Source organism: Brassica rapa, chromosome A03 (genome assembly GCF_000309985.2).
Source record: "Brassica rapa cultivar Chiifu-401-42 chromosome A03, CAAS_Brap_v3.01, whole genome shotgun sequence".
NCBI classification, from domain to species: Eukaryota; Viridiplantae; Streptophyta; class Magnoliopsida; order Brassicales; family Brassicaceae; genus Brassica; species Brassica rapa.
Window position 1 is genome coordinate 21,242,389 of NC_024797.2, and position 25,148 is coordinate 21,267,536.

The 25,148-nt window shown below is 36.9% G+C and overlaps 5 protein-coding genes across 6 annotated transcripts; 1 reads left to right on the top strand and 4 right to left on the bottom strand.

The window, feature by feature from the left end:
* The first annotated feature begins 3,707 nt into the window (after nt 1-3,707).
* On the top strand, nt 3,708-6,038 carry LOC103860370 (serine--glyoxylate aminotransferase). Of its 2 annotated transcripts, none has more exons than XM_009137961.3 (5): nt 3,708-3,964; nt 4,307-4,823; nt 4,970-5,336; nt 5,450-5,660; nt 5,734-6,038. In XM_009137961.3, the coding sequence occupies exons 2-5, from the start codon at nt 4,334-4,336 to the stop codon at nt 5,869-5,871; spliced, it is 1,206 nt and encodes a 401-aa protein (XP_009136209.1). In that variant the 5' UTR covers nt 3,708-3,964; nt 4,307-4,333; the 3' UTR covers nt 5,872-6,038. The 2 variants fall into 2 exon arrangements, with proteins under 2 accessions (XP_009136209.1, XP_009136210.1); XM_009137962.3 differs by lacking the exon at nt 3,708-3,964 and adding an exon at nt 4,069-4,126.
* On the bottom strand, nt 5,773-8,715 carry LOC103860372. Its single transcript, XM_009137963.2, has 2 exons — nt 6,693-8,715; nt 5,773-6,618 (listed from the first exon to the last, which is right to left on the bottom strand). Exon 1 carries the CDS (start codon nt 8,025-8,027, stop codon nt 6,813-6,815), a length of 1,215 nt encoding a protein of 404 aa, XP_009136211.1. The 5' UTR covers nt 8,028-8,715; the 3' UTR covers nt 5,773-6,618; nt 6,693-6,812.
* A 230-nt stretch (nt 8,716-8,945) lies between these two features.
* On the bottom strand, nt 8,946-13,865 carry LOC103860373 (tRNA uridine 5-carboxymethylaminomethyl modification enzyme MnmG). Its single transcript, XM_009137964.3, has 13 exons — nt 13,518-13,865; nt 13,312-13,439; nt 13,145-13,236; nt 12,809-12,922; nt 12,322-12,652; nt 11,898-12,077; nt 11,265-11,345; nt 10,679-10,897; nt 10,444-10,586; nt 9,998-10,164; nt 9,628-9,851; nt 9,454-9,546; nt 8,946-9,359 (listed from the first exon to the last, which is right to left on the bottom strand). Exons 1-13 carry the CDS (start codon nt 13,696-13,698, stop codon nt 9,165-9,167), a joined length of 2,148 nt encoding a protein of 715 aa, XP_009136212.1. The 5' UTR covers nt 13,699-13,865; the 3' UTR covers nt 8,946-9,164.
* Nucleotides 13,866-14,555: 690 nt separating this feature from the next.
* On the bottom strand, nt 14,556-20,611 carry LOC103860374 (nuclear cap-binding protein subunit 1). Its single transcript, XM_009137966.3, has 18 exons — nt 20,380-20,611; nt 20,240-20,299; nt 20,064-20,120; nt 19,394-19,465; nt 19,222-19,284; nt 18,868-19,044; nt 18,449-18,577; nt 18,152-18,218; nt 17,811-18,010; nt 17,639-17,709; nt 17,186-17,270; nt 16,945-17,013; nt 16,723-16,841; nt 16,357-16,495; nt 15,664-16,164; nt 15,288-15,587; nt 14,981-15,217; nt 14,556-14,894 (listed from the first exon to the last, which is right to left on the bottom strand). The coding sequence occupies exons 1-18, from the start codon at nt 20,461-20,463 to the stop codon at nt 14,787-14,789; spliced, it is 2,538 nt and encodes an 845-aa protein (XP_009136214.1). The 5' UTR covers nt 20,464-20,611; the 3' UTR covers nt 14,556-14,786.
* Nucleotides 20,612-21,674: 1,063 nt separating this feature from the next.
* LOC103860375 (calmodulin-like protein 12) lies at nt 21,675-24,907 on the bottom strand. Its single transcript, XM_009137967.3, has 5 exons — nt 24,342-24,907; nt 23,972-24,226; nt 23,532-23,795; nt 23,089-23,355; nt 21,675-22,942 (listed from the first exon to the last, which is right to left on the bottom strand). The coding sequence occupies exons 1-5, from the start codon at nt 24,806-24,808 to the stop codon at nt 22,852-22,854; spliced, it is 1,344 nt and encodes a 447-aa protein (XP_009136215.1). The 5' UTR covers nt 24,809-24,907; the 3' UTR covers nt 21,675-22,851.
* Nucleotides 24,908-25,148: the final 241 nt, after the last annotated feature.

The window sequence follows — 25,148 nt, forward strand, 5'->3', positions numbered from 1 at the left end:
CTTGGGATAGAATTACCGCCCCAAAGGCACTGGGAGGTTTAGGGATCAGAGACATCCAAGCCTTTAACAAGGCCCTGCTAGCGAAGCAGGCCTGGAGGATCATCACGAAGCCGGAGTGCTTATTGTCAAGAGTTTTACGAGGTAAATATTGTAGTAAAGCCCCCTTCCTACAAGTAGATGCACCGAAGACTGCCTCACATGGATGGAGAGGGATCCTGGTGGGGAGAGATCTGCTTGTAACCAATCTGAGCATAGCCATTGGAGATGGAGAAACTACACGGGTGTGGAAAGACCCTTGGCTAAGTATGGACAAACCGGTGAGACCAGTTGGCCCTATGCAGGAGCAACACCAAGATCTTTACGTCGCAGACCTCCTTTGCAGAGGAACTTTGGAATGGAATCTACCAAAAGTAATGGACATCCTTCCCCAACACGTACCAGAGATATTGCGCATCAAACCGAGTGTCACAGGGGCGACTGATTCCTATATGTGGTTGGCTTCCAAATCAGGAGTGTACTCAACCAAGTCTGGCTATTATGCAGCAACAGCAGCGGAAGCAGATGCAACAGTTGAAAACCAGCGGACCTTTAAAGCAATTTGGAATCGCAAGACCTCGCCAAAACTACAGTTGTTCTTATGGAAGGTAGTCCAAGGGGCCTTGGCCCTAGGAGAGAACCTGGCAAAGCGCGGCCTCATGGCTAATGTGCAATGCAGGTATTGCGGTGAGTTAGAAACTGCAGAACACATCTTCCTCCACTGCCCCCGTACGAGACATATATGGAGTAACACGATTTGGTCCTCAAATTTCAACCCTGCAAACTGTGACTCCTTTAGTGCAGCTCTCTTGGCGTCGGTCTCAGGTATCATGCTACCACCGTGGGGACTGGCCGGAGACATCTTTCCATGGATCGTTTGGGGCATATGGACAGCAAGAAACCTCTACATCTTCGAGAACAGAGATTCGACGCCTGTGGAGATCCTCACTAAGGCCATTCGAAACGCAAGAGAATGGCACCAAGCTCAAGCATCCATCCTACCGCAGCGGAATGTACTAACACATGCTCCGATCCAACCCATAGACCCCGCAAGTATTCTCTGTTTTACTGATGCAGCTTGGCATGCTACCTCATCTAGAGCAGGATGTGGCTGGATCTTCTTATCACAGCAGAACGACCAACTGCACCAGGGAACAACGTCTTTTGAGAATACATCTTCAGCCTTGGTAGCGGAGGCGCTAGCTATCAGGTCGGCTCTTCTCAATGCCCTAGAGGCTGGTTTCACAAGAATCTGGATTAAAACAGATTGTCAAGCACTTGTTGCTCTTATCAACTCGAAGAATCACCCGAAGGATCTCTACGGAATCTCCCGGGACATCGAGCATCTATCCCTTTCCTTTGATTGTATTGCGTTTTCTTATGTCTCTAGAAACTTAAACTCCTTAGCTGATTCACTCGCTAAATCAGCATTGTATTTGGCTACCACCAGCTACTCTTAGTTGGGCTGCAAGTTTAATATATGGTTTGGTTGTGTTCAAAAAAAAAAAAAAATCTTAGCCATATTTTTTTTATTTAAATTAATAAATTACTTTTAATTTTTGAAAATCATATTATTAAGTTTGAGACCGAATATATAATATTTCCATTAGGCGTAATCATTATTTTGTTAAAATTCATTAACCCGTTTTACTCTGTTTATATATTATGCAATCTACTCAAAGTAAATCAAGGAAATAGAAAGATTAACATGAAGCCATTTTCCTCATTTGATGATGCTATTCCGTGCTACTGGACAAAGAATCAAGTTTAAAGAAATCTTACAAAGTTTGGTTTCACATGCTGATCATACATTTTTTTTCCACTGCTCTTGTTGCAGCCTCTTCAGCACACACTCATGCTCCACAACAATGGCCACACCAAGGGTCAAAACAATAACTGTTGTAGAGGACGAAACAACTACAATCACTTCAACTATATCCAAGTTGGACTCCACCACAATTATTGCCAACTCCTGGAAATGTTTACAGAAACTGGCCATCGCAAATTTCTGCCCCTAGAACTTTTATCATCGCAAACTACTAGGCGCAAAATCACATACTTCCCCTGCGATTGAAACCAATGTAGCAGAGGCATCTCAAATCCAACTAACTTAGGATTTTGTGGCTGCATTCAACACAATGACTCCATTTGTTCATACGTCGGGTCATTGGTAAATGGACATTGGTGCTACAGGTCATTTAGCCGCCTCCACATGTATTCTATAATTTAAATTTAACATAGGAACATCGGTAATTCTTGGTAATGGCTCTTCCGTTCTAGCTTTCCATTTTGGTTCATCATCTCTTCTCACACCTACCCCTCTTTTCATCATCATAATATCCTAGTTACTACAATAAATCTAATCTATGTTTGAAGTTTCATAAAAGACATTAGTTTTGTGAATTTGACCCTTTTTATTTTTGTGTGAAGAAGCTTCTCACTCGCACAAGTAATAGTAAGGAAGATCTCTACATTATGCTTTGTCTTTTCAATAAATAGAACAATTTATCTTTTGCTTTTTTGACAGCCTCTCCGTAAAGCATAAAAACTCAATATATCTAAATATGAGGTTTGTAAAAAAAAAACCAAACAAAAAAAAACCAAAATCGAGTTGATACTTACAAATACTCTAGACCCCGAAAAATCAAAATCAAACAAAAAATGAATGAATATGGAATAGTCAAACTATAATTTATATATCAAAAATGTTAATTATATTAAATTTTAAAATAACCAAATTCCTAAAAATAAATTTTATAAACCAAATCTTTATATCCTAAATATCTATTATTATTTAAAATAAATTCCACAAAAGCCGAATTAACTACATGTTTTTAGCTAATATCTGAATTATCCAAGTTACTCGATTAATCAAGCAAAACAAATTGACTGATATTTTATTCAAAGAACCCAAATCATTCCATATTTTAATTAAATTGTAGAAATCATTTAATAAGCTAAAAACCGGAACTGAACTAGACACAGTTTTTGCAAAATATTAACCGGTTTTCAGTATTGTTATCTAAGCCGAACCAAAAACAGAAAAGACAAACCCAAATGGTTCCGATATTTTATATCCAAACAAAAACTATCAGAAACTGAAAAATTAAACCTGAAACGAACTCCCAGAACTACACATATCTATATTTTAGAATTCTGAATTGAATAGTTAATTTCTTGGCCGAACGAATTAACAAAAAAAAATAATTCGATGTGCTTGTCTTATACATTTTTCCAGTTTGTTTTAAATTATATCTTGATATAACGATAACTTTTTTTCTTCCAAAGTCTAGTAGTGAAAAAGTTATGCTAAGTTATTTAAAAAATCAATTGTCGATGTAAACCAAATTCAAACATCCAAATCCATTTGTCATCTAGTGCAAAAATCCCGAAAATTTTAAACGAGAGAGCGAGTGATTGTGAGGAAGTCCCCAAGGATTCGGCGTTCCCTCGTGTGGCCCTTGTTACAAAAAAGTTGTGTGGCTCTCACCCATTTATCTCCTTATCTCTCATCTTCTCTTTTCCACCTTAAATCTTCAATACTTCATTCTATTGCATTCTCCCTCCCTAGCTCTTATCAACCTTTTATTTTATTCCTTAACTTTTTCAAACTCAGGTTCTTCCCCGCACCCCTCCATCTCACTATTATTATGAAATACACTAATAAGGAAGAAATAGAAGATATAGAAAGAAGAAGGAGAAAATTGCAAATATATCACAAATACATGTGAGCCATACGTAACTGAAAAGATTTTTTCTCCTTGCTCTTATCCGCCACGCGTCTGGAGATTCCAATAAGCGAATCCTTGTGATTGGGATAATAAAAACATGGATACGAAATTAAAAATAAAATAAATTAAAAAAGGAAGATATATTAACGAGGTTTCTGGGAAGCAAAGGCCCTCAGGAGCTTCCGCCTTACTCAGAGGTAAACTTGTCTCTTCTTTTTGTTATTACTTCGTTTTCTCCGCTTGTTACACTTTTCTGTATACGTGATCTCTTAACTCTTACAGCCGATCGATCACACATATTTGTTGGTTTACACCTCTTTATCGCTAACGCACTTTTGTCGTATGTAATATATATAGATGTACGTTTATTTTATTGTTTACTCTTTTCTTCATGCGTAAATATGTTATTGCCAAACCTGAGTTGATGGTAGCAATGATACATACATATTACAGTTTACGTCATGGTCATATATGCATATACTCACATGTTTTAGTTCTATCCTTGTCTATGGTTTAGAATGTTTGTGAACTTTTTGTAGTGTGGAGAAACAAGAAAAGGGGAAAAAATGGACTATATGAATGGACCAGGGAGACACCATCTTTTCGTACCAGGACCAGTGAACATACCGGAACAGGTGATCCGGGCGATGAACAGAAACAACGAGGATTACCGTTCACCAGCCATCCCCGCGCTTACAAAAACGTTGCTGGAGGACGTGAAGAAGATATTCAAGACAACATCTGGGACACCGTTTATGTTTCCGACTACTGGTACTGGTGCTTGGGAGAGTGCCTTGACCAACACGCTATCTCCTGGAGATAGGATCGTCTCGTTTCTGATAGGGCAATTTAGCTTGCTGTGGATTGACCAGCAGAAGAGGCTAAATTTCAACGTTGATGTGGTGGAGAGTGATTGGGGACAAGGTGCTAATCTCCAAGTCTTGGCCTCAAAGCTCTCACAGGACCAAAATCATTCCATCAAAGCCATTTGCATTGTCCACAACGAGACCGCGACTGGAGTCACTAATGACATCTCTGCTGTCCGAACCCTCCTCGGTAAATATTTAATCACAAACAATCTCTTTTGTCTTCATAATTTTCTCTGTTATTATTTTTTTTTCCCTTTTTCTTTAAATTACAAACCGACTCGTACAAAATATATTAATTTCACTTAAGACACATATATACTCGTCTTAACACAGATCACTACAAGCACCCGGCTTTGCTGCTTGTGGACGGTGTCTCGTCCATATGTGCGCTTGATTTCCGAATGGATGAGTGGGGAGTGGATGTGGCCTTGACCGGATCTCAGAAGGCTTTATCTCTTCCAACAGGACTTGGTATTGTGTGCGCCAGTCCAAAAGCTTTGGAAGCTACCAAAACCTCAAAATCCCTCAAAGTCTTCTTTGATTGGAATGACTACCTCAAGTTTTACAAGCTCGGTACATATTGGCCATACACACCTTCCATTCAACTCCTTTACGGTCTTAGAGCTGCTCTTGATCTTATCTTTGAAGAAGGACTTGATAATGTCATCGCCCGTCATGCCCGTTTGGGAAAGGCCACAAGGTGCATATAAGTCTTTTAATAGCTACAATTCTAAAAATATCAACTAGAGTTTTTTTTTTGTTTAACTAGAGTTTCTTTGTTAATAACTTAATATGATCTTTGTATATATGTAGGCTCGCGGTGGAAGCGTGGGGGCTGAAAAACTGTACACAGAAGGAGGAGTGGATAAGTAACACAGTGACAGCGGTCATGGTGCCGCCAAATATAGACAGTACTGAGATTGTGAAAAGGGCGTGGAAGAGGTACAACCTTAGTCTTGGTCTTGGTCTCAACAAAGTGGCTGGCAAGGTTTTCAGAATTGGGCACCTTGGACATCTTAATGAGGTACGTTTGTCTATTGTCTAATCCATTTTTTGATTAATCAAAACTCTAATCGAAGTACAAAATTTATACGCAGTTGCAACTTCTTGGGTGTTTGGCTGGAGTGGAGATGATACTCAAGGATGTTGGCTACCCAGTTGTATTGGGAAGTGGAGTTGCCGCTGCTTCTACTTATCTTCAGCACCAGATCCCTCTCATTCCTTCCCGGATCTAATCCATATCCCTATTTCTCCATCTTTCTCTCCAGCCCCTTTCAATGTATAACAAAACTATTTGTTTTCTCTTTTCTCAGTTTCTTTATTTACTAAAACAATATCTATTTTATGTGCAATTATTCACAAAAAAAAACTTATCAAACACAAGGTCAGATTTATTTTTATTTATTATCAATAATACCAATAAAACAAAAGCACATTTCTGAAAACTAACTTACATGGAATATTATAAAACACTGTATTTTTAATCTTTCTATCAATACATTAAACCATTTTAAATCAATACATTGCCTTATGAAATAATTTAAATCAGAATAATATAATAATAATAATTTAAATCAGGCCTACTTAATCTTACTAACTAAATTCTATCGATACAATCCAACCAATCATCCACTTTGTTAGAAAACTAGAGTTTTGAATTTTGTTCATCGGCTAGGGTCTTATGTTGATAACAAGAGTATAAGTAAAGAACATAAGAATAAAGAAATGTGTCTTATTCCATGAGTAGTGAGCCTGAGTACAATAGTTTAAAAACAAAGTATAATTTAGAGAATAATTAAAGTTTGGAGAACAAATATATCTAGCATTTATCATAATCGGTATCATCACAATATTATTCATAGCAATGTTTTCCTTTTTCTTTGTTAGAAAAAATGAAACAAAGGAAAATAAACATGATCAGTACAGGTATCCTAGTTATTTTTTAAAAAAGTGAATCATAAAATTTGGTAACTTTGAAATTCCTGCATAAACAGATATATGATCAATGGTTAGAAAGAATTAATCCAACTCAACTAAATTAAATAAGAAAATGTACCTTCGTCCCTGTCATCCTATTACAGATTTGATTATTAAGTTGCAAAATCGATAAGCTTGAGATATAGACACAGGGAGCGAAACATTATTCAGAGGAATATGGATTGGAAATTTTCATTTCTTATTTTTTATTCTTCTTGGATGCTTTTTGTCCACTAGAACCACCACAAACAATAGAACACTCGATGCCACAAATGTTACCAAAACATGAAAACAATCCGTTATCTCCTCCTTTCTTTTTCGTCCCACCTTGCTTTTGAGGAGGAGCTACAATCATCTGTTGATTCCGCGGGACGGCTTCGTTGGGCTTGTAACTTGATTTAGGGTTGAAGTTAGAACTTGTTTTGTAGTCAGAACTTGGTTGATAACTCGAACCAACGTCTAAAACAACCGGTAAATTTGCTTGCCACCTTTCTAGCTTAGAACGAAGCCCCTCAACGCTCCGTGCGCCAACACTTATCACAGTACTCTCTGCGTCTCTCCCTGTCAACGCCTTCTCCTTTGCAATTTGAGCGGCAACCACTGACGCTGAAGGACCCAAATCAGACTCTGTGATCACAACCGGTCTCGACCTCATTGGTGTTCCATATTCAATATTCTTCCTTTTGGGAGTAGTATATGCATTCTTGTTCTTTGGTCTCATTGGTGTCCCATACACGTTATGCTTGGTTTGCTTCAACATGGCATTTGGCGTTTTCTTTTGTGGTTTATACACAACCATTTGAGAATCAGATGAGAAGTCATCTTTCTCAAAACCTGAGTTTGTAGTAGAACTCACACGGGTTTGTTGTTGTGCCACCTTCTTCCTTGGTGATTCCACCATTGAGCTTGTATCACTTTTGGACCGTCGAAGACCGACTGGTTTTGAAGATATTATTTTTTTCTTGTGAAACATCAAATCTTCTTCAAACAAAAGAGGCATGCTTTGGCCCGAGTTATCGATGAGCCCCACGGCGATGTTTAAGAGGCCGTGAGGGCGTCCTGACGCACGAAGAACCTCGAGGGTAACGAATCTCATCGCGGAAGAAGGGTCCACAAGATCGCTGATCAGCGTTTGCACCGTTCCAACGTGAATATCTTTGAACCAATGCAATGCGTAGATTTCTATAACAACTATTGACGTACCATCGTAGAGTGCTTCCTCGTCTAGACGAAACACAAACTTGTCGTTCCATGTAGGGCTTGTTCCGCCCGTATTGTCTACCCGAGTCGTTAGTTTACACTCCGGGTCAATCCAGGCTATTGCATATGTTTTCATGCACCGTGCCACTGGTGCCAGTTCTTGGGCAGAAATAACATTCAGCTCCAGAATTTGACAAGGTGCAAGAAAAGACATTTTTTGCTTGACAGAACTGTTTCTATAAACTTTGTTCTTTGGGTGGCGACAAAGATAGATCCGTCGTCGTCCTTGGAAGGGACGACGAGGGCGAACAATGCATGAAGGTGAAAATGAAAAAGTAAATTGAAAACACTAAAAATATTAATTAACAAAAAAGTTTTACTTTAAAAGATTAAATTCTTGTTTTCGTTTTGGTTATTTTGGAACACCGAATCAATTGCATCACCTTCCGTTGACTAGTTTTTTCTTTCATTAATCATCTTTTATATTTTAGATCTCTCTTTCCTTGATTTTAGGTTATTTCCGTTATTTTTATTGTTATTTCTGACTAATTATAGATTTCTAGATCTCTGGTACTTTTAAGAATAGAGATTTTATTTTCTTAAATTCTGAAATTACACATAGTGTGATACAGTCCAAATAAGGTATTGAAAGCACTAAATACCTCATAAACAGGTAGACTGCTAACTTGATATATATCTAGAAAAATAGAACTACTTGTTCCCTCTCTTGTGTTCTTAAAATTTATATAAATCGAGTTAAAAATATGGAAAGGAAATTTCTTCACATTTTTGGATGAAATCTTAAACTTACTCCAACAATCACTATTAAACTCTGCTGTAACTTGAGAATCTACTCCATTTTTTATTATTATTTTTAGCCTAAGGACTGGTTACAGTTAAAATTCACCTTCTCTTGGAGTTGCAATATTTCCCACCTTCATTGGCAATGGCTGGGAGAAACCATTTATCCTTCCTTCACCAATAAGGCTGACTAGCCTCTTGGCCATAAGGCTAAGGCAGGGCAGGGCAGCACTATCCTCGGCCTTGTCTTCCTCGGCTTATCATACGCAGTGTCTAATGCCACGCTTTGTCGACGTTATAACGCTGGGGCTAAATGCCATTGGCCGAATGCTGAGTCAGAACGGCTAATCGTAACGCTGAGTCAACATCCAATACATACAAAATGATCTATCATTCCTTTTGGAAACTGAAAGTTAAATCAAACGTAAACCGGACCAAAGCTAGATTCGTACAAAAACCGGATTTAAACCGGAAGATGGATTTTATGTGCCAATTTGTTAAAGGACTGGAGCACTGGGCTGGACCTGAATGATAAGTAACTTATATGGGATCACTCTTTAACCATATGTTCATTATCTTCTACCAAGTGTGGATTGGATCCCGCCAAGGCATGCTCCAAAATTTTTCCTCTCTTCAAATCTTGACTTCTTCTTCGGTTTGATTCAAGTGTTATAAGCAGAGCTGTTATGTCAGCAGGACTGACTCCGCCCACTCTGCTTGCCTGCCCGATCGTCTGCGGTCTCACCTGAAAATTTTATAATGATTCATGACATCAGACTCGATAAGCTCTAAAACAAAAGCAATTATCCGTCTACTCATATGTCCTTAAATACACACACCTTTGATAGTTTCTCACGCCCTTCATGGGATAGAGTTGTCATCGAAAAGTAATCCAAATCCTCTGGAAGTCGTCTATGTTCTTGCTGGGCCATCTATTTAAGGATATTATTTTTCTCAATTCATGTTCAAATATCCAAGCAGGTGAGGAGAGCATTTAATGGACAAAACAATACCTGCTGCAGTTGGTTTTGCTGGCGCAGAATGAAGCCTTCGTATTTTATATCGATCTCTACACACTCTTTCTCCATTCTAGACAGTGTCTCATTTCCAAAACCATGCTTTTCAAGTATGCTGTAGTGGACATGGGGTTTCTTCAGTAGACTCTCTAGTGTCGCTGATTCTTTTACTGGCTGAGAAGACACCTCAGTAACTTCAGCAGCCAATTCACCCCCTCCTCCTGTGAGCAAAATACATCATCATAATCTTTGAAGACGCCAACACAATTTCCCAGATCTTAATACGATTGCTTTGAGAGACAGTGAGCTCCATGTGTAACAGTGATCAGTCAAAAATAAAAAATAAACTTGAGTTATTGAAGAAAACCTGAGATCTTGACAGTTTTTAGTCTCGTCTTCTCTTCTGAAATCCTTGATTGCTTCTCTTGGTATAACTTCCAACGTCTATCATCTATCAATCCAAGTTCACGCCCCAGAGGCGTCAGTCGACTATCCGCGTTATCAAATCGAAGAAGAAGCCTATGTTCTGAACGGCTGTCAAATGAGAAGAGAACATATTTTATCAAACAAACATAACTTTTGATCAAGAGCTTTAGAAGTTAAACAAGTCAATGGCCATAGAGCGGCTCAAGAAAACTTCAAGTCTTTTATTAGTTTAAATGAAACTATATACAACAAGTGATTGCCAGATCGGTTATCTCTACCCAACGGTCCCAACCCATAATTCAGAAACTAGTGTGAATTATTCATCTTGAATTTATGAATGGAGGAGAACTAGGATAGTGAACAACAAGAAAATTAAATGTAACTTGCCTTGTTAGCATGCGGTATGGCTCTCTGAGATCCTTTGTGACTAAATCATCAATCAAAGTACCTATATAACTGCTTTCCCTCTCAAGAACAACGTGCTTCTTACCATCAGAATGTCTGGCAGCATTGATTCCAGATATTATACCCTATATTTCAATAAATAACAGACATTGGTTCAATGATTCATAAAAGCGGTTTTCATCATTAAGGAAATTAAAGTGTGCTACAGATCAGTCACCTGTGCGGCAGCTTCTTCGTAACCAGTTGTGCCGTTGATCTGACCAGAGAAGAAAAGACCTTCAATTTTCTTTGTCATAAGTGACCTTGAACACTGATGAGCTGGCAAATAATCATACTCAACAGCATAGGCAGGCCTTAGCATGGCGCAATTTTCGAGTCCTGGCAAGCTTCTTAGAAGTGGCAGCTGGAGATTCTCCGGCAGACCAGTTGAAAATCCCTATGGAAAATTCACAATTCGATAAGAATGATAGTGATTTCAGAGTACATTGCATTCTAATAAATCACTCATAAAAAGATATTTTAGCCTTGAAGACTTAAAATATCAATGCACAGATTAGCCACTGAGTACTTAGCAAACAAGCTAATAAGATATCTGCTCGAGTCTTAAACTTAGCTTATAGACCCTCACATTAAACTTCAGGTTTGCTCTAACTATCACTAAAGAACATTCCTGAACAAAGCATATGTTTTAGATATTAACAGACACCCAAGCTAGATTCCTTTTCTCATCCATTGGTTTCACACTTATTACCTACCAGAGATGATTAACAGTTAGAGAAATCATAACTAAGGCATGCATCAACCTGCACATAGATCTCTGGAACATCTCGGCCCTCTGGTTCCAGGAATATTTGATGCGACTCTTTGTCTTTAAACCTAACAATCTGAAACCAAATAAGATATAAAGAGTATAAATTTTACTTAATCAGAAAGTAGTTTATGAGAAAGATGGTTCAACATTTTATGTACCGACTGCAGAAAACAGTGAGTGCAAAATTTTAAAATGATTACTGTTTTGTTACTCCTACAGAGCCTAACCTCAACCCGTTTTTCTTCCTATTCCTTTTGGAGATCTTCTTGATTCTATCACAAAATTTCAAGAGCCCCATTGATCTCTTCCATCCCTTACTACTACTACTACACATGCTTCCAATAGGCTTTCACTAATATGTATCATTATTAATGACTTATCAGCATACGTGTGCATGTTGGAGACGGAAATAGTCTTAAAATCACATTGTCTAGCAAATTCGGGTTTCACTAGTCCTTCTCACAATGTGATTTCACTCATAAACATTGACAAGTATATCAAGAACAATCAGCTCAATAACATGAAAATTAGATGAACCATGGCTGATGTAACTTCCTCTCGGTCCACGAAAGAGATAATAACACAAAGAAAAAGAGGTACAGCATATGCACAGAAAAGAATATACCTTGTCTTCAATGGAAGGGCAGTACCTAGGACCCTTTGCTTCAACCCATCCACCATATGTTGGGGTCTCATGCAAATTGTCCCTGATCAACTGGTGTGTAAACTCTGTCGTGCGGGTCAAGTAGCAGCACATTTGCTCTCTCTCAATATGAAAATCTGGGTCGAAACTAAACCAGCTGACCTGGGAAAAGGAACATTAATGTTCAGCATCTTCAAATACAAAAGGTTCATGAATCACCTTGGTTAGATACCAGAGAAAAATATGAAATATTGTTCCATTGATGAGAAATATATTTATAAAGTGTACGAAAACTTAAGCTTGCTGCTGCCTAAGTGGCTACTCATTAAATGAATCGCTTTAGCCCATGTAACAATACAATAATGATCCTGAATAGGCTATTTATTTAAAGTGCATAGAGTAATACCTCTTCGTCTCCATGTTGAGCCTCCAAGAGAGAAAAATCAATGGTCCGGCGATCCACACGAGCTGGCGTACCGGTCTTTAAGCGATCTGTTTCAAACCCAAGCTGCTGCAAGTTCTCTGTCAAGCCTTGTGAAGCAGACTCGCCAGCTCTTCCAGCTGGCATAGACTTCCTACCAACCCAAATCTTCCCACTCATAAAGGTTCCAGTGGTGAGAATCACAGAAGGCGCATAAAAGTTCATCCCGAAAAATGTCGCAACCCCTTCCACGTTGTCATTCTTCCCAACAAGGATATCTGTTACCATCGCCTCTCTAATAGAGAGATTCTCAGTGCTGCCATACCAATAACAAAAAATTGCAGCTATTACATAACATATAATTCCAAGATTATTATTCCAAAATAGCTTGTAAGTAGTAAATTCAGTATTTTACATATGCAACAAAAAAATATATAGAGATGTAAGCAAGACGTATAGTAACTAAGCCGACCTTTCTACAATCTTTTTCATCTCCATGGCATATTCTCTTTTGTCAGTCTGAGCACGTAAGGATCTAACAGCAGGTCCTCTTGAGACATTTAGGATGCGCTTCTGTAAATAGCATCTGCACACCATTAAACCGTTCAGTAACAACAGTAACAAAGGAAGTAACAATGATCAGTAACAATGTTTACTTACACCTAACCTATAAGTTAACAAAGCATTCTTTACACTGAAAACTACATATAACAACAGAGCTAGTAGATCTATAAACACTCCATCTAATCTCCATTTCCTCAATTTGTTTTGAAGAGAAGAATCATCAGCTGAGGTGGCGAAAACGTACCGATCAGCGACTTTGCCAATATCACCACCAAGTGCATCAACTTCATGAACTAATTGTGATTTTGCTGGTCCGCCGACGGCTGGATTGCAAGGCTTTTCACGAAACAAGTATAGTTAGTTATCGGGATTACTGTTGTAAACAAGTAATGTACATTTACACAAACAAACCTGCCAAGCTATACGATCGAGGTTTAAGGTGAGGAGGAGAGTGCTAGCTCCCAATCGAGCGGAGGCTAAAGCGGCTTCGCATCCGGCGTGTCCAGCTCCAACCACAATCACGTCGTAGTTCGAACCACCTAAAGAGATTGATTACTCGTTTTAAGCAAAAAGAATTAAATTAAAAGTCGGGATGAGAGGTTTGGTGGTTGGGGAACCTGGTGATGAGCTGAAGCTTGTGGCGTGAGGACGGTTAAGGGAGAGTGTGCGAGGGCGGAGGCGTAGACGAGGAGAGTGGAGAGGGAATGAGATGGAGGAGAAGAGAAGAGATGGGACAGTAGAAGAGAAGCTTCGGAGATGCTGGAGACCTAAAGAGGTGGAGGCGGTGGTGGCTATCATCTCTAAAGAGGAGCGGAGGTTGTGAGTGGTCGACGCAGCAATGTAATCGGGGATAGAAGATGATTCGAGTTATTGAATTAGTGAAGGAAATGGGCTATTCTATAAAATGGGAATAAGTATAATCTAATCCCCAGGACCAAGCAAGAGTTTCTCTCTTCCCAACTTAATTTATAGTTTTGTCTATGGTTTTTTTTGTATACTTTCGTTGGAGATTTCATATAGCAAGTAGAATTTGGAAAACAAAAAAAATGATAAGCTTGGTGCCATCTGTTGTGGTCTTTATTAGTTACTCTTAATCTAGGTTTTGGTTTGGTTTAGAAGTAAATTTTAATCTTATTAGTGAAATTAAGTGGTGTAAGAGACGGTTCAGCTCGGGTCGTGGAATAGATTCGTTTTGTTGTAGTTAAAAATACAATGTTGTCTAAACTGGGTAGCATATGATTTTTCTAAGTGTTTATTTTGGAGTTGTATGTGGGATTTAGATATAGGTGAAGTTAAAATTTTGTATTCACAATTTGGATTATGAAAGTTAAACTGAGAGACAGAAAATAAAAACATATCCAGTAGAAAAAGTCTGTTATGCTAAAATTGTCTAAACCTTTTTGGCTCTTTTCTTTTATTATGCAGAACGTTGGAAACTTTTCGATTCTGCTCATGTACCGACGGTACACTACACTCGTCCTTCTATCCATACCGGTTTGATCCTCTTGATCCTTCCTCCTTTCACCACCAATTCTTTTTCCTTGTCTTCCACCTCAAAAGTTGGATTTAAGACCCTCCCTATAAAGTTTACAAATCTCCTTCCGAACAACCTTAGCTAATAGCTTCTGCTTCTTTAAACAGTGACAGACCATAGAAAATCGCAACAGAAGAGACTCCCTGTACCCTTACAGTTATCCTAAAATCAAGTTTAATTAATAAATCTGGGTTTGAGGAAACAAACAACATTACACTCAGAAACGAGCTAACTCTCTTCTTGGCTTTCCCATACTAGGAACTCAACGACTTCCTAATGAAACTTGAATGTCAAAAATCTCATAGGAAGAACAAAATACATATAGAGGTTTCAGATGAAAAGGTGAGGAAGATTATTGTAAAGGGATTTGGAGTGCAGAGAATATGGCTTGAAGGAAGAGAGGATGCACATCCTCTCCAGAGAACACCTCCAACTTCAACTTCTCCATGTGAGGCCATATCTACAGGACATTGAACACACAAGTAAGATTCTGTCATTTCATTAAAATTTTACGCCTTAACAACATCCAACTCAACTAACATTTACCTCGTTCGCATATTGTCTTGTAAATGCCGTAAGATATCCAAGTGTCGATAAGCACCACTGTTCTCTCTCACCGATCTCAGTCTTTTTCTTTGGGTTTCCATTTTCACTGTCCACCTCCATCGCAGATGAGTTTCCATCTTCAGATTTTAGATCCTCCATCGATCTCGCTTTCGCTGGTTCTGGAAGCCGTTCTTTCAGGACTGCAGAGAAACTCTGGAACAGCAGGAGCAGTAGAGCCTATATGCACAAGGAAAAGTCAATAAGGGAATACAAAAAGAGACAGTACACTAGAAAGTTATTTGAATACCTCAGTTTCAGAGAGAGCTCTGTTAAGAAGAGCCTCTTTTGCCTCTAGGGATTCCCGTAGAGACACCTCTGCCTCCCCTGTCTTCTCCACCGTTGATTTCAAACGCTTCATCTTCCCTGGATTTTCACCAAGGACTGGCTCACCCTCCACTAGGGAAAGTTTGCTCTCAGCAGCCTCCAGCTCTGCTCGTGCGTTTGCTGAAGCTTTCTCAGCAACCAAAACATTCTTCGTAATGTTTGATATGTCTTTCCTCAAATCAGAGATACGATTATAAGTCTTGTTAAGTGCATTCCCAAGTATCTGCAGAGATAGAAACAAAAAAAAAATCAGAGTTTATTAAGCAAACACAAACGAATTGAGTTAGAATGAAACTGACCTCCCATGGCTGATCAGACACATGAAACTGATCAACATTCTCCGGAGAGAAAACCCATCTCACAATTGCCTGATTCGATACAAGTCTATACCCCATCATCCTATCCATTGCCACGGCCGTCATTTGTGCATTGTTTTTCCAGTATGCACTCACTTGCGATAATAGCATCACCTGTTTATCATTATCAGGACAGAGTTTCCCAAAGACTTGGCCGTACCGCTCTAGGACTGTGACCATATGAGTGAAACTTTTTGATCCGATCTCGAGTAAGGTCTGCACGACTACGGTAAGAGTCACTTCAAAACCATGAACTGGATATATCGTTTCTTCAATCCACGACATCATGTCACGTGCAGATTGTTTTTCCTTAACCTTCCTGTTCAATTCAGCTGACAACTGATGCTCTTCTGTTTTCTCTTTACCCTCTTCCAAGGAGTACCTGTATGCCGGAGCAGCCTTTGCAGGAAGCAATTCTTCTAGGGCACTCGCATTCTCGATGCTCTATTTGACACACAGAAAACAAAATAAGTTCTCTAGTGGCCAAAAACTAAAGCCATGTTGAACTCAAGATGAAACATAATAGATCAATAAAAATCTCAGAGAGACTATGTGATGCTAAAGTTTGGCAGCTCTTGATTGCCTCAAATTTTCGAATATATCAGAATATTAAAATCATAACAAGTGCGATGTTACCTGCTTAATTTTATCCCAGTAAGACAAGCGTACTTCTCTTTGGAGAACCTCCTGAACAAATACACGCTTAGGGGCCCATTTGGGAAGGTCCAACACATAAGACCACTCTTCCCATGGCCAGATGAACTGGAAGTTGGATCTGTTAAGAATGAAAATATACTCATTGAATTAGAAGAAAGCATAAAGTTAAACAGCACCAAGTTCATGTCTATTGAAAATCCATATTTTATGTTTGAAAAACAATCATCAACTTGGCTAAAGAAAAGCTTATAAGCTAGATGATTTTCTATCATATATGGAAATGGAACATCCACAAATCAACTTTTCAACGGATAAGGTAAGAAAAAATGAAAAATGTATACTTACAAGTGGTGAGAAAACCAGAGGATAAGGCGAGTCCTGGATTCCATGTCTAGGTCGGAAATTTTCTCAAAGAGTGCCCGAACAGCGCCAGCAACAACAGCAGGAAAGGCACCCGGAAGAGCCTAAAATGATTGAATATTTGGCATCAGGTAGAAGAAATAAATGACACCAACCATTTAAAAGTCATCGAAAGATCATAGTAGCCCATTGTTGCTTGTTTGCTACCTTACAAAGATCCATAATCACGAGTGTATAATAGAGAGTCTTGAACGGTGGCTGTGGTAGCAGCAGTATCTGAAAAAAAAAATCCAATTGTTAAATCTAAAAACCACAGCTCTAAGACAAACTTCCCTGGAAAAAAATTGTATAATCTGCCCGGAAAATACTATCATTATGCTTTCATATACATTCTGAATACTTAATACAGCAAGAGAGATTTCAAATTTAAACAAGAACAGAACTTCACCTGAGAAAATAGTGTCTCTGCCATAAGATACTCATACCGAAAGGGCACAGGAAGATTAGCCATGTAGGAAGCGCACTCCTTCCGGCTAAATTTGTAATGTATAGATCAGTAAAACAAAATCAAAGGTGACCCCAAAAATAAAAGAAACTCAGCACACGCTAAGATGTAGAACAAGAAACAACAGATATATGCTAGGCAAATCAGTCGTCCCGCCGTAACACAACTTAAATAGTGTTAAGTGACTATATTGTTCGTAGAGTTAGTCTTGACTCTTGAACTTAGCTTAATGCACCTTAGCTAAGGGTAGAATGTAGATATTTACCTAGCACTTGACTATTTTTACACGCCTAACCCAGATCTACACCAAAACAAGTATGCATGGACAACAGTCTACTATGCAAGTAAAATATGACAGGGACATAGATAACCAAGAGTTTTGAAAAAAATACATACCATCCATTTAAATAGAGGAGCACATCCAGTAAATACTCCTCAACGACAAAGCGATCGATAGGTTGTACATCCTGTGAGTAAATAATTCCAGAATTATAAGAGAATACGAACCCATATATCAATCTACATGTATGTGTAATAAATTTCCAGATGAACATAGACATCACATCACCTCAGTCTTATTAGCTGGAAATATATTCAACCTGCGAATCCTCTGAGGATATCTCATCAAAGCGTCATGCTTTTGCTTGCCAATGTTTTCCCTCGAAAGATCAGAAGGTGGACTTGGTGGTTCCATACATTTAATAGGGCGTAGCTCATGAAATTTTCCAGCAACAAGCTGAGCTTCAAACGAGAGATGAGGCCTAGGAACTAGCACATAGAAAAAGCGTTAAATTGTCAGAAATACAACAAACATGTCTAGTATAGAAGAAGGTAGACAGGGAAAATAAAGAAGAGGGTTGTAGTGGATTGCAGTCTTAGTGATACAAAAACATTAAAAAACATGCATACCACTATCAAGTTTCCATCCATTGGAAGCTAGAGACTGTGTCCGATCCCATAGGTCTTCCAGGAAATCCTAAAGAGACAGCAAACGACAAAGAGAAACCATAAGTTACGGCACCATGATACAAAATTCAACAAATTACGATCTCGAACAAATAGAAAGACAGAGAAGGAAACGTCACATAATTTTAAACAAACGCATCTTATTCATGCATCTGCCAAGACATCTACCGCAAAATGAAAGGGATACTTTACACCAAGCAATACAACAGTTTCAAAAAAAAAAACAACACTAAAACAAACCTTTTCTGAAGGACTATTTTCAGATTCTCCTTTGAGAAAAAAGTTTAAGCCAGAGGATGAAGAATGCTTTCGGATGCTCAAATAAGCTTGTATCCCGACTAACACTCTTTCAATCTCATCAGGAACTTGCTGCAAGAAAGAGGGAAACCCATCGGCGTTGACAAGTTAATAATAGCTTATAGCAGTTCGAACAGAAGCAGTTCAGTTACCAATACTGCCCATTAGGTCAGACATGATATACCTAAGAATTAGACTACTAAATTTGGTTGCACATAGGTCATGACTACATCATTATATAACTGGAAGGTCGTGATCCTGTATTCTAATGGCCTTCCAACACTAATATAATATGTTTGATTGTTTTCTAATACCCAACTAACAAAATATCTTCTAAAATGTCTTTAATTCAATAGCAATACCTCCGCGAGTTCTGCTCCTCCCCACGGGAGGCTTGACAAGATGCATATAACATAAAAGTCAGCTTGTGCTTGCCATGATGGGTTTCCTTTCTCTTCATCCACAGTGGTGGCAGCAGATGACAACAGCGTTTCGAACACGACAATCAAAGAGGCAGGTTGAACAACCTTACTGCACAACTGAATAACCCAAATAGAACATGTTAAAAACATAGAAAAACATCTCAAAGCCAGTGAACAACTACTGTAAATATTAATGTTTGCTTTTAATTTTTCAGACGGTTTTGGTGTCTAAGAAAATATGAACTTGCATATCAAATTAATGAAGCAACTGTGTAACAAGATTAGTAATCATACCAGGGAAGTCATAAAGCGTAGCAATATGCGGATACTGTTGCAGTTTCCAGAATCTAAAGCGACCTGGCATGTTCAACCCAGTAAAAGCAGTTACATTATAAGCAAAAGTGGAGAACTTAGATAAGCTATTGAAACAAAAATTCTATTTTGGCCATTGATATAAATTATTCACCTGGAAATTAGCTTGGACACTTTCTACTATCTTCCTGACAAAGTCTTCATTCTCCAAGTTCAACAAACCAATCTTAAACATGTGGAAAGACATCAATCAGATTTCAAAGTATATGTACCAAATTAAGCTGAACTAACATGCAACAGGGAACAGGATACCTCACTTCAGTATTGATCTAAATGCTGAACACAACCAAATTTCCAAAAAAATGTCAATCTTGCATACTAATACAGAGCAAACAGTGATGTCGCATTTTTTCATTACTTAGAAGTAGGAAACGTTACTATGTCCCTTCTTTAGGATGTTACGGACAGTTCTATGAATATGTATATTACTACAGTTATGTCATCTAAATGATCCGCCTTAAGGTAATATATATTCGATATTTTTCAGTAAACGAAGTGATTTTTTCAGAGCTATCCCTAGGCTATTGCTTCTGAGCTAATCCATATTCCATATATATGCATCAACTCACACATATCATATAAGACAATCATAATTCATACCTTGTAAACAAAAAATAATAATCCACCTTAAGGAAAAATTTCCCCTATCTTTGATTAATGAGGTGTGATCTTTTCAAGTTATTATTGGCCTATTGCCTCTTAAGCTATATGCATCAGTTAAGACTCAATAAAAAAAACGAAGTTTTAGTATATAAAAGACATACCAGAGTCCCATACAAGGGGATCTTATGAGGCAATTGTTCAGCACACTGCAGTAGATACTGTTTTAAGATGAAAATCACAAAATACATGTAAGCATAAATGCTAACGAAAACGTCGAGATTACAATACATTGAATTGAATCTCGAATCTCTCTAACACATGAAAATGTGAAACTTACAGGCGAAACTTGGTCCCCAGAACGTTCGATTTCTCTACGGATAACACCAAAACAGGTCTCCTGCATAGAAACAACAAACGAAAGAGACTTGAGAGAGAGGGGGAGCAATTAGGGTTTAAGAATCGAGAGAGAAGACTGACGATATGGACTTTGAAGTCGGAGGAAGTGCCGTACTCGGGGCCCTTCTCGCCGATTCGGAGAAGAAGAGTCTTCCAATTGCTCATCTTCCCGCAGCTGCAGATTTCTCTTCACTGGCGAGCGCACTGACCTTAAATCTCTCTTTCTCTTTCGTTCTCTCACTTCTTTCCGCAAGCTCTAGGTTTATTTGGTTTTTGGATTTAATTTATTTTTTTTGTCGACCAGTTTTATTTGATGAGTTAAAGCCCAACGGGCTCAAATACAGATGGTGACGGGCTAAAATATTTTAATTTTTGATTTTTTAACTGTTTTAGGTTTTAATTTTTAATTTTGATTTTGTGGTAGATTTTAGTTTTATCATAAGAAAAGAAAAACAAATGGTAATTTTAAATTTTGATTTTTTTTTTACAATTAAAGTAAAAATAATTAATAAGAAAATATTTCTTATATGAAAAATACAAATACAAAATATTACTAACACTAAAACTCATAAACCTATATCGAAACTTTATTTTAATTAACTTGATATAAAATTATAATACACAATATCGATTAAAAAATTATAGAGCTAAATTACTTAACCAAAACTCCAAAGGCAAGATTATTATTGTGAGATTTTTGTTCATGTATTTTTGTAAAATAGATGTAGCTTTTTAAAGAGATGTATTTGTATAAAATTAATTCGTTAGAAAAATAAACTAGATCATGATTCGCATGATACTGCAGATTGAAAACAAAACTGATAAAGCAGTTATTAAAAAGATGAGAACTAATGTTTTATATTGTTTGGACATGAGATAGTAATATATTATTGTTTCCATAATTAATATAGGTGTATATTTAATTTAAAATCCTATATTGATCCAAAATAATAATAATTTAAAATCTTTCAAAAGAGTTGGGTCCAAGTGAATGTTTCTATTTCAATAAGATAGATAGTTGAGATATTTCAATTAACAAAAATAATTGGTCTAATTGCAAGGTAAATTTCAGTTTTGCCATAAATTTGATATCACTTTTCAAATTTACCTCTAACAGATAACTATTTTCATAAATACTTTAAATTTTGTGGAAAAAAAATTAACTCCTCTAAATCACTTGTCAATGTTTAAACATGATTCATACAAGTTTATAAGCCTTAAATTTTGTGGGAAAAAATTAACTCCTCTAAATCACTTGTCAATGTTTAAACATGATTCATATAAGTTTATAAACTCCCTTATATACTAAACCATAAAAAATTATCAATAAACTTTAAATCTAAATATTAAAGTATATTTGATAATCAAATTACACATAGTTGTAACAAGGTATTTTCCTTTTTGAATTAAATTTAACATTCAATTCAAAAAAAAAATAATAATAAATATTAAAGTATATTTGATTGAGTATATTTCTGAATAGTGGTAGCCAAGTTAATGTATTTTAAGCAGCTTCTCCTGATTGTATGTATAATCAGTTTTATTTTTGATAAGTATACAAATTTTAGAGAAATGTTTAGAATACTCTAAGTTATCTACCACTTTTGAACAATACACTCAATCAAAAATACAATTTAACTAATTTTTTTCTCGTCATATAAGTTTTATAAGTGAGGTAGAATTGCTTTGATAAATCAATAAATTTGACATTTCATCAAAAAAAATTTTACTTGGATAAATCTTCCAAGATATTCTAAAATACTTTTTTGACCAAAAGAAAATTCATTAAACAAGTAAAAAACATTTATACCATATATATATATATATATCAATATAAATAAATAATAAAACATCAAAAAAAAAAATCAATTCAAAATTTTTTTCTTGATTTTTCGATTTTTCAATTTTTAAATTTTTAAATATTATTTTCAATTACGAAACTTCTTTTTGAAAGTATTTAAAATTATTATTTTAAAATTTTAGTCTTAATTATTATTATTTTTATCCCCATTCTCCAAAAATTCATTCCTCAAATCTAAAATGTAAATTCTTAACCGCGTTCACTGTTTGAAGTTTAAAGCAGTTAATCGACAGAGCCATTCCTCACAATTATTATGGTGGGTAAAGTATTTATAACAGAAAAAAATTAAATCGGTTCTCAAAAAAAAATTAAAACTTTAAAACGGTTTTCAAAAGAAAAATTAAAAAAGAAAAATATACCCATCCTTTCAGAATCTATAAACTCAAATTGATAACTTGAGGTTTTCTAAATCGCGCACTTTGGTGCTCTAGAGAATACTTTTGTATAACATTTATTCAGCCGTGGCCAATTTATTGCAGATTTTCTTAAGGGAAACAAGAGAAATATAAACAAATAAAATCAGTTGTTCGTGATATGCAAGCACATGAGTTCATTCATGCCTGGCATAACACTAAAGAACTTAACAAAGCAACTAAGGAAAATGAGAAAGAAGTAAAAACATGTCGTAAAGAAAGAAACCATGATTAAGTAATGAAAAAAATCACTATAAAACATCATAACTCCTTTTGTCTTCAGGTCAAAGCTTTAGCAATGAATTTGACGAATTTATTCAGTTTTTTCGAGACATACTTTTCGATCTTCTCAGTCTTTTCCTCCTCCCTCCTAACAAAAAAAAAACAGTCTTATGAAATTACGAAACTCTACTATTGAATTGTGGATTTAGAAAGACAAAAAGTGTTCGGAATCATGATAAAATTTCAATATAAGACATCAAAATCCTTTTTCCTTAGGGTTAAAGAATCCCTCACTTATCCTTCATCCAATGTTTGACGAACTCATCAAAGCTGATCTGACAATCACCATCAGCATCCATTAGTCGGATGACACTATAAGCGACCTCATCAGTTACTTTTTTGCCATTGTGATTCATAGACTGTTGAAAGTCTGCTGCAGTTATGAAACCATTGTGATCGACATCTAGAGCCTTAAAGAATTGAATCATATCTTCCATTTCCTCCGTAGACAGTGTAACATCTGTGACAAGCTTTTTGGCTAACGCATCATCTTCATCCTCGCTAACAAAATAAAATAAAAAAACTTATTAAATTATCGAAACGCTGCAATTTAATTAGAAATTGAGAGAGACAAAAAAAGCCTTCCAAATCATGATGAAATTACACCGTAAGTCATCATAAATCTTTTTTTTTTCTTCATGCTAAAGCTTTTTTAAGAAGGGTTAAAAATCCCTCACATAGCCATATATCTTTTGACGAATTCATCAAAGCTGACCCGACCATCGCCATCAGCATCAAAATTTCGGAGCATATTATAAGCTTCCTCCTCTGTTAACTTTTTGCCATCACTTTTTTCAGACAGTTGAAAGTCTGCTGCAGTTATGAAACCATTATTGCCTACATCAAACAACATAAAGGTCGCCTTCATTTCTTGCATTTTCTCCTCAGGCAGAGTAACACTTGTGACGAGCTTGTCTACCCCTGCATCCAGTTTTTCAATCCTAAAAAGAAAAAAAAAACAAAATCGTATTAGATTATAGAAACTCCACTATTTAATCATCGAATAAGAAAGATAATAGTATTCTAATTATCATAATGAAATTTTATTGTAAGACATCATAAATCCTCTTTTTTTCTTCAGGTTAAGACTTTTTAAGAAGGGTTAAGAATTCGTCACCTAGCACACATTTTGACGAATTCATCATAGCTGATCCGACCGTCGCCATCTATATCATATGTTTCGATCGTCTTGCAAACGTCTTCATCGGTATAATCGCCCCCATGTTTTGTCAACACATATCGAAGCTCTGACGCAGTTATAAAACCATTCTGGTCTATATCGCAAGACCTAAATTCTTTCTTCATCTCTTCCACTTTTAGTTTGTTCAACATAACTGTGGATATCTTTTCGACCATCACAGCTTCATCAGTCCTGTCAAAAAAAAAAAAAAAGGAAAAGGGAAACCTTCTTAATTAAATTACAATAAAATCCACCATTAAATCACAGATTAAAAAGGAATAATACGAGACAAGTAAAAGTAACAAACCAGTTACGAGAGTGTTCTCCAGCTATGGTTGCTACATACGTCAAAGCATCGACCCATCTCTGCTTCTGTTCCTCTGTTTCACCTTCACAGGTTTTCTCGAATGCGATCCCAAAGCCTCCCTTCTGCTTCCTTACATCCGATGGATCAACGTCGTAAAAAATCGGCATCACAATCTGCCCCGAAGCTTCTTTGCACTTCAGGATTTCAACCAGTTCATCTAAACACCAGCTCGAAGAAGCGTAGTTCTGTGAGAGCAAAACAATAGAAGCTTCCGCTTCTCTGATGGCTAGTACGAGTTCAGATCCAATCGTGTGGCCTCTCTCGATTTTCTGGTCATTAAACACCGTGATTTCTTTTTTTGCAAAGACATTGTGTAGATGACTGAGGAACCCTCTACGAACATCTGGCCCGTGGAAGCTGGGAAAGATTTGGTGACTAACGCGAGACAAGGAAGAAGAAGAAGCCATGAGCGAGAGAGAGAGAGAGAGAGCAAAAAGAGAGTTTGAAGAAAGTATAAATGTGGTTTGAGGAAACAGGTCCGTTGTTCATTTATAGAAGGAAAACGCTTAAAGAGAAGAGGGAAGTGTAGAGAAATTTGAGAGATCCTGCGCTGGAAAACTAATGGCTTGTTTCCACGGCAACTTATAAAAGTTTGTTTCCTTATAGCCGCCAATTTTCAATTGGTCAAATCTGACGGAGAGAAAATAGTGGAAATAGACGAACTAGAAATACTACAAAAAATATATATATATATATATATATTCTAAACCATACCGGTCAACTCCATTCGAATTGTAAATTTAGGTG